This window comes from Phyllopteryx taeniolatus, chromosome 2 (genome assembly GCF_024500385.1).
Source record: "Phyllopteryx taeniolatus isolate TA_2022b chromosome 2, UOR_Ptae_1.2, whole genome shotgun sequence".
NCBI lineage: Eukaryota > Metazoa > Chordata > Actinopteri > Syngnathiformes > Syngnathidae > Phyllopteryx > Phyllopteryx taeniolatus.
The window spans coordinates 21,656,742-21,669,342 of record NC_084503.1 but is presented as its reverse complement, the minus strand read 5'-3'; the positions used below and the strand labels follow the sequence as shown (position 1 = coordinate 21,669,342).

At 42.4% G+C, this 12,601-nt stretch overlaps 1 protein-coding gene across 2 annotated transcripts in view; it reads right to left on the bottom strand.

Moving 5' to 3' along the window:
* Window positions 1-12,601, bottom strand: part of adamts18 (ADAM metallopeptidase with thrombospondin type 1 motif, 18) — a 95,872-nt gene that overhangs the window by 49,633 nt on the left and 33,638 nt on the right. For both annotated transcript variants that reach the window (XM_061765305.1, XM_061765316.1), the window contains 3 exons: window positions 12,386-12,539; window positions 8,768-8,863; window positions 4,803-4,951 (listed from right to left, as the gene is read on the bottom strand). In XM_061765305.1, the coding sequence (XP_061621289.1) occupies window positions 4,803-4,951; window positions 8,768-8,863; window positions 12,386-12,539 (399 nt within the window). The remainder of the gene's footprint in view (window positions 1-4,802; window positions 4,952-8,767; window positions 8,864-12,385; window positions 12,540-12,601) is intronic.

Below are 12,601 nucleotides of genomic sequence, written 5' to 3'. Positions count from 1 at the left end.
AAACCATCGAAGTCTGCTCTCTAACTTTGTCTCCAAAACATCGAACCTTGGCTGTCCCTCTGATGAGCTCATTTCTAATTTCATCAAACCTGGTCACTCCGAGAGCGAACCACAACATCTTCATTTCCGCCACCTCCAGCTCTGCTTCTTGTTGTCTCTTCAGTGCGACTGTCTCTAATCCGCACATCATGGCTGGCCTCACCACTGTTTTATAAACTTTGCCCTTCATCCTAGCAGAGAATCTTCTGTCACATAACACACCTGACACCTTCCTCCACCCGTTCCAACCTGCTTGGCCTCCCCGGGCGCTTCAGCTGCCCCCTGCTCCAGTGTGTTCCACTAACGTGTATGCGTTCACTGTGATGGGTTAAATGCAGAGAACAAATTTCGTGTGCATGCATGCATGTTCATGACAATAAAAGATGATTCTTCTTCTTCTTCTTGGACCCGTTTCTTCACTTCCTGACCACACTCACCATTGCCCTGGACAGTTGACCCCAAGTATTTAAAGTCCTCCACCCTTGCTATCTCTTCTCCCTGTAGCCTCACTCTTCCCCCACCAGCCCTCTCATTCATGCACATATATTCTGCCTTACTTTGGCTAATCTTCATTCCTCTGCTTTCCAGTGCATGCCTCCATCTTTCTAACTGTTCCTCCACCTGCTCCCTGCTTTTACTGCAGATCACAATGTCATCTGCAAACATCGGGGTCCACGGGGATTACCGTCTAACCTCATCTGTCAGCCTATCCATCACCACTGCAAAGAGGAAGGGGCTCAGGGCTGATCCCTGATGCAGTCCCATCTCCACCTTAAATTCGTCTGTGACACCGACAGAACACCTCACCACTGTTCTGCTGCCCTCGTACATGTCCTGTATTATTCTAACATACTTTTCTGCCACTCCAGACTTCCGCATGCAGTACCACAGTTCCTCTCTGGGTACTCTGTCATAGGCTTTCTCTAGATCTGCAAAGACACAATGTAGCTCCTTCCGACCTACTCTGTACTTTTCCATCGAGATCCTCAAGGCAAATAATGCATTTGTGGTACTCTTTCTAGGCATGAAACCATACTGTTGCTCGCAAATACTCACTTCTGTCCCGAGTCTAGCCTCCACTATTCTTTCCCATAACTTCATTGTGTGGCTCATCAACTTTATTCCTCTATAGTTCCCACAGCTCTGCACATCACCCTTGTTCTTAAAAATGGGCACCAGCACACTTTTCCTCCATTCCTCAGGCATCTTCTCATGCGCTAGAATTCTATTGAACAAGATGGTCAAAAACTCCACAGCCACCTCTCCTAGATGCTTCCATACCTCCACAGGAATGTCATCAGGACCAACTGCCTTTCCATTTTTCATCCTCTTTAATGCCTTTCTAACTTCCCCCTTACTAATCATTGCCACTTCCTGGTCCACCACACTTCCACGGTCCACCTCTTCTTCTCTCCCTTCTCTCTCATTTTCCTCATTCATCAACTCCTCAAAATATTCTTTCCATCTATCTAGCCCATTAATGGCGCCAGTCAACATATTTTCATCTCTATCCTTAATCACCCTAAACTGCTGCACATCCTTCCCATCGCTATCCCTCTAACTGGCCAACCTGTATAGATCCTTTTCTCCTTCTTTCGTGTCCAACCTGGCATACATGTCATCATATGCCTCTTGTTTGGCCTTTGCCACCTCTACCTTTGCCCTGTGTCGCATCTCAATGTATTCCTTTTGCCTCTCCTCGGCCCTATCAGTGTCCCACTTCTTCTTGGCTAACCTTTTTCCTTGTATGATTTGCTGTACTGTGAGGTTCCACCACCAAGTCTCCTTCTCTCCTTTTCTGCCAGAAGATAGACCAAGTACTCTCCTGACTGCCTCTCTGATCACCTTGGCTGCAGTGGTCCAGTCTTGTGGAAGCTCCTCCTGTCCACCGAGAGCCTGTCTCACCTCTTCCTGAAAAGCTGGACAACACTCGTCCTGTCTCAGCTTCCTCCACATGGTTCTCTGCTCTGCCTTTGTCTTCCTAATCTTCCTCCCCACCACCAGAGTCATCTTACACACCACCGTCCTATGCTAGCTAGCCACACTCTTCCCTACCACAACCTTACAGTCGGTAACCTCCTTCAGATTACATCGTCTGCACAAGATGTAATCCACCTGCGTGCTTCTTCCTCTGCTCTTTTAGGTCATTCTATGTTCCTGCCTCTTATGGAAAAAAGTGTTCACTACAGCCATTTGCATCCTTTTTGCAAAGTCTACCACCATCTGTCCCTCCAAGTTCCTTTCCTGGATGCCGTACTTACCCATCACTTCTTCATCACCCCTGTTTCCTTCACCAACATGTCCATTGGAAAACGGTACTTTTACTCCGTTACAATAATCTACATGCCACGCGCTACTTTATCAATTTATCAATAATTGTGTGTGCGATCTATTTTTAGACTTTCTTTTTCCACTTTCGCATCGGGCAGCATTGGTCTAATCCATCAGGATCCCCACAGTGACGTTTGACTTATATTCACCAATCAAACGACACAATAAACTCAAGTCCACACACAGTCTTCTAATGGGCTTCGCGGGCCAAAGTGAGTCGTGACATCCGCGTGCGACTGGTGATTACATTACAGACCACAAAAAACAACAGCTTTAACATGCAACATAGTTTTTGTCACTGCCCACTGTCACTTTCAGCCCACTTCTAACTTGAGAAAACATCTTGCGGTAAATTGCAGATGATTTTGCTGTTGTTTTGGCATTTACAACAACATTAGCCCTATTTTATGGTTACAACTGTAAAACATGCATCTTCTGGGGTATGTTTTCTTTCTATCTCTCTTGTCTCTCTTTCTCGCTCGCTCTCACACACACACACACACACACACACACACACACACTTCATCAATAAGTCTGGTCAGCAAACAGCTTCTTCGTTTTAGTAATCTGACAGGTGGGCCTACAGTATTGTGCTGTTTAACAAGTAGAAACAATATAAGAACATTTCTTAGAGCTAAATTTGCCTTAATGTTATTTTACAAAGATTGTATTTTAAAGATTTTATTAACTATGTTTTAAATTAGGCGGCACGTCTGCCGACTGGTTAGAGCGTCTACCTCACAGTTCTGAGGACCGGGGTTCAATCCCCGGCCCCACCTGTGTGGAGTTTGCATGTTCTCCCCGTGCCTGGGTGGGTTTTCTCCGGGCAGTCCGGTTTCCTCCCACATCCCAAAAACATGCATGAATTGGAGACTCTAAATTGCCCGTAGGTGTGAATGTGAGTGCGAATGGTTGTTTGTTTGTATGTGCCCTGCAATTGGCTGGCAACCAGTTTAGGGTGTACCCGCCTCCTGCCCGATGATAGCTAGGATAGGCTCCAGCACGCCCGCGACCCGAGTGAGGAGAAGCGGCTCAGAAAAAGGATGGATGGATGTTTTAAATTAAGTGATAGTGTTCATCCATACCTGAATTTGCACATTCATAGTTTATTTAGTTATTTTATTTTGCGATTTATAAAAAGAAATCAGAAGTTATCCACAAGTTACTCCGTATTTGAGTAGTTTTTTCACTGAATACTTTCTCACACTTAAGTCAATATTTGGAGGTCTACTTTTTACTTTTACTTGAGTCATATTACTCTAAAGTAACAGTACTCTTACTTGATGGCTACTCTACCCACCTCTGTCTATCCCCCCATGGTTATGCAACACAGAGCAAATCACTCGCATATCCGAGCAGGCATGACTCCCAAAAATTGACTTGGGAGCACCCAGTGAAATTTTTGGAAAAGTCAGTGCCCAAAGCCAGTTTCACTTAGCAAAATGAAATTTAGTATAGGGACATCACGAGTCTCGACAACCAAGGTTATAAACAACAAAATGTCTGCCATTTTGAACTGAAACGCCTATTTTATGGTAATTTTGGCTTGTTTATTGAACAAAAATAATTTGAACATTTTGGGAATTTTATGAAAAAAAATCCCATAGAATTTTTCTTCTAAGCCTGAAGCATTGAGCAACACGAAATTTATTAAATTACATTTTCAAAAAATTCTCAAGAACCCATGCCGAAAAACAAACAGGAAGTCTGTCATTTTGGTTTGAAGCGACTATTGTAGGCTCACTTTGGCCATTTCCAGGGATCTTTAAAAGAGAAATTTGATCTTGAAATTTTGTCTAATTGCTACCAAATTGGAACCACATACAGTATACTAGACAGATGGGTGACGTTATGTTATGAGCCCTGCTTTTGTCATTCCATGAGGGCGAAGTTTGATGAGTTGCCATAAAACACAAAATTCTAATAACTCATTTCCACAGGGCTCAAATGTCCTTGAAAAACAATAGTGTTATACTGTAAAACTACAAGCTTCCCGTGTGCATGTTGAGACGAACCAACGGAGATGTCATGGGCTGTGGGATGCGCGGCATTACGTTTATGCGAGCGAGTAGCGATGCGAGACGTTGGCAGTTCTCGGTGCTAACTGCTCTGTTTTAAGGAGGTTTCCCCCCCTCCACCCTCGTCTGGAGCATGGGGAGAGATTGTCTTGCTGTCTGGACTGTCAGCTGACTGAATGTGTGCGCGTGCGTGTGCATGTGTGTGTGAGTGCATGCGTGCTGACAGCTACCTGGCAGACAGTGCATTCAGGTGTTCCAAAAAAAAGGATAAAGGAGCTGTTCTCTCATGCACATTTTCTGATGTGGGAGCAGCCATGTTTCTTTGGGTGATGACATGATGAATGCCATCTACTGTATACTGTGCGTGTGTCTGTGTGTGTGTATGTGAATGTGCGCGTGTGTGCGTGTGTTTACCTTGGACTGCTGCAGGAGCGCTCCCTGTACATGACCCCACCTCCACACGTTCTGGAACATTCAGACCATTGGGACCAGGCTGACCATTGGCCGTGAACCGCCTTGGGGGTGTGGTCCCCGTATTTGACACACTGGCCACGCAAACACCACTGACATAAGACAATAAGAATCAATCAGTGAGCTTCCTTATCTTGGGTTGACGATGGAGATTCTAGGGTGATAAACGTCTGATGATGTACAGAAATGTGCGACTCGCTTATGGCAGTGGTGAAATTAGCTCAACGTAAGTGCTCAACTAAAGGTTACGATATACAGGGTGGGTCAAAAGCAGGTAGGCACTCCTCCACGTTTTTAAAATGTTATTACAATTGCACTTATTTCTTACAATTCTATTTATGAAACACAGCTCAACCTCGTAAGTTCAATGTAGACTTTAGGGTTTCAATCCAGGGTTAGGATTTCAGGGTAGGGTTCCCAGTTAGCATTTCATATCATGGTTCCAAGCCACGGTTATGATTTTAAATAAGGGTTAAGGGTTCCAATTAGGGTAACAATGTCAGTGTTAGATAAATTGTAGAAGTTATCATTTATTTGCTTAGCTTGCATTAGTATAATGGACAATTTTAGATGTCTCGCCTTCAAAAAGAAGACTCAGCATCATCCGATGGAAGGGCGCCTGGACCAAGGACGTGATCGGATGTGGTCGGGTCGTGACAGGTGTTGGTTCAATATTATGTGTTGTGTCTTATTGTTTAGAATACTATGTCTGGGAAAAACCCTCTTATTATCAAATATTTTGTGTTGTGTCTTATTGCTTAGAACATTATGATTTGTAAATCCCTCCTATTTCAAATAAAAGCAGGAGCGAGGGGGGGGATTGTTTAGAGCGTGTTGAGAGACTGTGATCTGAACAATCTCCCATACGCCCTCCTCATGAGAAAAAGAAACCAGCGTCTTCATTCCTTTTGTGTCTATTTTTTATAATGTTGGGTAAGATAAATCCAACATTAAATTGGTCCTTCGAGCCGGATGTCAACACACCCGAGGATTCCAGTTGTGGAGCCGACTTCCAGTTAAGAGACCGTGGCCACGGCAAGTAAGACCCTTTTACGGGACTGGTCTTCGTCCTCCTCAACTGGGATCTGAAGGTTGACGACAATCCACAGGATTGAAGACGAGTGGTGAGTTAAATTTTAAAAAAATTTTTGGGGAAAAAAGGATTAAAGAGTGAGTGAATTGCGCGACGAAGAAGTCTGCGGCAGAACAAACCTTGTGTAATACTAGTCACTGGCAAGTGAGATGGAGGACGGAATCCGATAAAATCCGTGGGGACGGCGGAGTCCTGTACGTACTTAAATTCCGTATTTATTTCTGTATTTCTGTGTTTCTGTGTTTCCGTGTTTTCGTGTGTTTATAAAAACGTTATTAATATCGTGTGTATGTGTAAAAGTATGAATGTATAAGACGGGATTGTAAGTGACAACTGAGTTTGGAAGCAAAGGCAAGAATTCTCCGCCCCAATTAGGGTAGAAGCTTGAGAATTACCAAAACTCAGACATTTATTGTCACCCTGTCATTTTTGAATAAAGTCAGTATTTAGGTCACTCTAGGTGCAAATGAACTGACTTCCAAATTCACAAAAATGGGAATAAATAACAGTAAACAGGATCAAAAAATAGACCTAACGTATAAAGATTGGAAATATGTTCAACTACAAAACCATTTCAAAATAGAAGATTTAAACACGTGGATAACCAAATACGGTTTCGCTGGCCAGCTAAATTCGCAAAAAATAGTTCAACTTCAAAACGAAATAAAGTGTCGACACAAAAATGATATATAAATGATATATATATAAAATGATAAGGGGTTCCACCCCAGGTGTGGGTTTGTGTGTGTGTTGAACTGGTGGAGATGTCAAAAGTTAAAACCTTCCTTCCTTCCTCTCTCATTATTAACTCCTTTCCTTCTTTACTGTCTTCCTTCCTTTCTTTCATACAATCCTTGGTTCTTCCTTCGTACCTTGCATCCTTCCTTCCTCTTTTCCTTCTTTCTTTCCTTACTTTTCTAACATCACATCTCCCGTTTGCTCGTCAATTTGTTTGTTTGTTCCTTGCTTCCTTCCTTAAGTTCATTTTAAAAAGTGTACCTACAGTACTTTTGCCACCTAGTATCTATGTGCCACAGTTTTGGATGTTTTGTTTTTTTGAGGTTCAAATAATTTGTAAGTCATTTATTTTAATGGTTATGTTGAAATATCAGTTTTAGGATCATATTTTGTCGTATATGTACATTTCAACAATTAATAAAGGCATTAATACTCATGGCCATTATATCTAATGATCGGTCGATAAATGGATGGATGAATAATGGTGAGACAGACAGACAGATTTAGAATTTAGAGTGTATAGAACAATATAGGCGGCACGGTGATCGACTGGTTAGACCGTCAGCCTCACAGTTCTGAGGACCTGTGTTCAATCCCCGGCCCCGACTGTGTGGAGTTTGCATGTTCTCCCCGTGGCTGCGTGGGTTTTCTCCGGGCACTCCGGTTTCCCCCCACATCCCAAAAACATGCATAAATTGGAGACTCTAAATTGCCCGTAGGTGTGACTGCGAGTGCGAATGGTTGTTTGTTTGTATGTGCTCTGTGATTGGTTGCCAACCAGTTCAGGGTGTACCGCGCCTCCTGCCCGATGACAGCTGGGATAGGCTCCAGCACGCCCGCGACCCTAGTGAGGAGAAGCGGCTCAGAAAATGGATGGATGGATAGAACAATATAGAATATAAGTGTATAGTACACATTTTAATGTGCATATTGATTGTACATACCACTGGTGTTGGGTGGAAACCTTACATCTCCAAAATCATCACCCCCCAACCCCCACCCCCACACCACCACCACCAAAAAAAAAAAAAAAAAAAAAAAACATTGATCCATTAACATTGCATCGTCCAAGAGAGCAAGCTATTTTTTACACTTGATATGGTCAATAATTTGTAAAAACAGGCTACCCATATGGGGACTGACCAATAGTATCTATTTGTGAAAATAAATCTAAAATTGACCATATATAGACATAGGAGGTTTCGGCCTGACATCAGCAATAATTATGTATTATACAAGTATTGCATCCATCCATCCATTTTCTAAGCCGCTTCTCCTCACTAGGGTCCGCAGGCGTGCTGGAGCCTATCCCAGCTATCATCGGGCAGGAGGCGGGGTAGACCCTGAACTGGTTGCCAGCCAATCGCAGGGCACATACAAACAAACAACCAGTTGCACTCACATTCACACTTACGGGCAATTTAGAGTCTCCAATTAATGCATGTTTTTGGGATGTGGGAGGAAACCGGAGTGCCCGGAGAAAACACACGCAGGCACGGGTAGAACATGCAAACTCCACACAGGCGGGGCCGGGTATTGAACCCCGGTCCTCAGAACTGTGAGGCTGTATTGCATGTATTACTTATTATATGAGATTATTAAAATTAAATGTTAAAGTGACATAATTGGCTTGTTGTAACAAATGTTTTAGTATATTATTTCCTGTAAAAAATAACTGAGTTACCAAACTGAATAACTTGTGGTGACCCCTAAAGTTACAAGCTGAAAGCCGCAACATTTCCAATGGGGGATAATGTCTTAGAAATAATCAGAGTGGATTGTGTACGACTTTAAAGCTTGTACTGTGTAAAGTTAGTAGTTATTAGTAGTAGCTCATCGGTAAGGGCTTCAGCTTTGATGCCAAAGGGCCACAGTTCGAGTCCTGCTGTATACAAATATAAAATGGCGACTGTCGATGTGACCTTGAGAAAGGCTTCATCCCCCAACCTCCAGCTCAAAAGGTGCAGCACTGTCCTCTTTCACTCACGAACCCTTCCACTTGAGATATTATAATGAATATAACAAATAAAATAATTAACTTTTTACACATAGTATATCCATTCTTGAGCCTCCTCACCATGTCTGGGCCGCAGCTCGTGCCTTCAGCGGCAGGCATGAACTTGGTCTCGCATCGGTGGCCCGTGCGGTGACACCACAGCGACTTGCAGATGTCCTGCGAGATGAGACAAACAAACTGGATGCAAATAAGATGTTGTCTACTATGTTTCCCTGTGCAACAGGTGGCAAAAGTACTTACATTCTGTTATTCGGTATGAAGTAGATACTTGTGTAAAAAAAAAAAAAATAATACTCTGGTAAATGTACTGATTATTTCCATACTAAAAGTGAAAACTACAAATTCTGAAATGTACTTAAGTACAAAGGGAAAAATTCATTTTTAATATCTGGTAAACAATACTCATTTTCATAAATTGATCATTAAAAAATGTTATCTGCACACACAATAGTTTTCCTCTTTTATTAACTTGCATAGTGCTCGAACTGAGAAGAAGAAGAAAAAACAAAAAAAAACACTGGACACAGCTTTGTTGCAAGCTAAATTTTCACAGGATAATCAGGGCTGAACTGACAACATGTCCTGCATGAGTACAACAAAGACAGCATACAAAATAATGCTAAATAAGCCAATGATAACAACTGTATCGCTCCCTGGTTCACATTCCTCCATGTCGCTATTGTTTGTGTTCTTTCCCCTGTTTTTCAAGTCTCAAGATCTCAATCAGTCAATCAAGATCTCAAACTCGATTGACCTATTTTTACGTCATTTTTGCATCCGGTTGTCATCTGTGGAGATTGACAAAAGTAACGAGCCTCTTTTGACAACATCTTTAAATGTAGGGAATAAAAGTAAAACGTCGCCAGAAAAATAAATACTCAAAGAAACCGTAAAATCTTCTTAAATACAATAATGATGTATTTGTACTTCATTACTTCCAACCACTGCTGAGCGAGCATCAGCAGCTCCCTGCCAGCGCCAGAAGTGAATCTCGTTGTCGGGTTTATGGCGCACCCCTGCACCATAAGCCCGACAATGAGCCTCCCCTGAAAAAAGCCTGGATGTCAAACCTAATCAGTGCACTTCTTTAATGAAAAGGGCTATAATTGTGTGTGTCATTTGACCCAACAATACAGAAATGGAGCGAGTGAGTGAGCACAGAGGGAGAGCCTCACATCGGGAGACAGGCTGCCGACGCTGGCAGCCGGCCCGGCTGCACCGGGCACGGGGAAGCGACCAGGACGGAGGGCCAGGGCGAATTAGGCTTCCAGACTGCGTTAGGGTTTCAAATTAGGGTTTCAAGTCTGGGTTAGTGTTGCAAACAAAGTATTAAAATTAGGTTTCAAGTCTGGGTTAGGGTTTCAAATTAGGTTTTCAAGACAGGGTAAATTTTCAAATTAAGTTTTAAGTTAAAGTTTCAAGCCTCGCTAAGGGTTTCAAATTAGTTTTTCAAGCTAGGTTTTGAGTTAACGTTTCAAGCTTAGGTTAGGGATTCAAACTCGGCTTTCAAGGTAGGGTAAGGATTTCAAATCAGGTTTTAAAGTCAAAGTTTCAAACCAGGTTATGTTTTCGGATTGGGGTTTAAAGTAAAGGCTACGGTTTCAAACAAGGCTTTGGGCTTCAAGCCAGGATTAGTTTCAAGCTAGGGTTACAGCTTTAAACATGCGTTAACGTTTTGAATTTGAGTTTCAAGCCTGGGTTAGGGTTTTAAATTTGGGTTTGAAACCTGGGTTAGGACTTTAAATAAGGGTTTCAAACTCAGGTTATCGTTTTTAAATTAGGGTTTCAAGCCTGTGCTAGGCTTTGAAACAATGGTTTAAGCTCTGTAAAGGCTCTCAAATGAGAGTTTCAAGCCAAGGTTAGGGTTTCAAATTAGGGTTTCAAGCCTAGCTTAGAGTTTCAAACAAAAATTAGGGTTTTAAAATAGGGTTTGAAGCGTAATTTAGGGTTTCAAACAAAAGTTAGTGTTTCAAAATAGGGTTTCAAGTTAGGGTTTCAAATTACGTTACCAAACCTGCATTAAAGTTTCAAACAAGGGGATCTCCAATTTTAATGTTTTTTTTTTTTTTTGAGGGGGGGGTGTTAGCGCTGCTAATCAGTGTTTCAAGCCAAATTTGGGGTTTCAAATAAGGGATTTCAAGCTAGGTTGGGGGTCCACAGCAAAGGTTTGAAGCCAAGGTTAAGGTTTCAATCAAGGGTTAGCATCAAAGTCACTGTGCTTTACACAAAAGACGAGTATTTTTACGTTTTCCACCTTGTCTCCTTTTTTCCAAAAAAAAAAGCCTATTTTTACCAGGTCATGTTCACGTAAACATCTTTGAATAGCCACGATGAAGTGTTTGTGCACTAATCCGCTAGCTATAACATTTGTCTTAGTCTATTTCCCAGCGGTTAGAAGCCAAGCAGCATTTCCATGTGAATAACAGCTAACATAAAGATTTCACCTAGCCCACGGGGTTCGAATGGGATAGAAGGGGCCTGTCCATTGAGGGGAATTCAAACCAGGGGTAAAACACAGGGGGGGGGTCTTGGGCTGTTTGGCAAAGATTACTGCGATTAATAAAGTGCTCATTTAGCAAGACATCATTGACGCTGTAAGGATGACAATACTTGGACCCTGTATGATGGGGGTGTTCATTACTGGAGGTTCCCAATGGTCTCAAAGACATGTTGATGTGGGATAGTTCCGGTCTACAAAAACCTGGACTATTCTATAGATGTTTTTCATTCAATGCAAAGAGTGAAGCTAGTGTGGGAAAGGCTTAAGGTGCTTTTAAAGATTTGTCCCAGTGAGTAGAAGGGGAGAGGCTAGAATCCTGTTCCAGACCAAAGATCCAAAGACTACCAATCCATATCGAGTTAGTACAGGGATGTCTTAAAATCAACATAAGGTAACATTCAAAACATTCTGGACTGGAAGGCTAAAATCGTCCTGAAGATTTTACAGAAAAGCAGAAAAAAACATTAACGGACTAAAACATTGCAGAGTGGGACTCGTGTAGGTGGGCTTGATGTCCACTTAAGGTGTACTTCGTGAGGGTCTGGACTTGATTTTAATCATTTGTCTTGAGGAACTGTAAAAGCAGAGACTTCAGACTAAAGATGAAAAAAGCAATCAATTAACATGAACATTTGGAACTGGTTGCTGGAGAGATGAGGGTACTGCTCAAGTGCCCTCATATAAAACCATTAAACCCTTCATATGGGATAAATTAGGGATGATATTAGATCATAGTGGTCCTCGTCTGGTGATTTTTAGGTTTTTTTTGTTATTGTTTTTTTTTTTAACATTCTGAACAGCATTTGCCTTGGGGACCCAAAATACAAAGGCTTAGAATCCCACTGTAGACCCAAAAAGCAGAAGCTTTAAGACAGGAAGACTTGTTGGAATGACTTAGGGTTCAGTAAAGTTGACGTTTAGAAGGGTCTGGCTGCGGTTTTAAGGATGTGATTCAGGAAATGGAAGTGCTAGAGAGTATAATCCTGCAGCAGACCAAAGACTCAAAGAGCATAGGAACCACGAAAGGACCAACATATGGAGAACTGGGACTGGTTAGAGAGATAGTTTACTGCTGAGGTGCCCTTGAGCAAAACCACCAACCCTCTTTTTACAGGGTTAGTATAGGAATGACTAGAAGTCCACATAAGGTAAAGTTTGGAAGATTTTTATGAGCATACCTTAATAAAGTCAAGGCTACACAACTTGGCCTTGGAGCCGAACTGCCACTTGCACTGTGTGTCTCCATCATACAGCTGCCCGGGAAGCTTCTCGGGATATTTGTACTGACCTATCTGCCTGGGCTCGTCCACCAGACAGGACGCCTGGGTCGTCCTAGGGGACAAACCGTCGAATATCACGATTACAATCGACAAAACCATCCAACCAACGGTGCA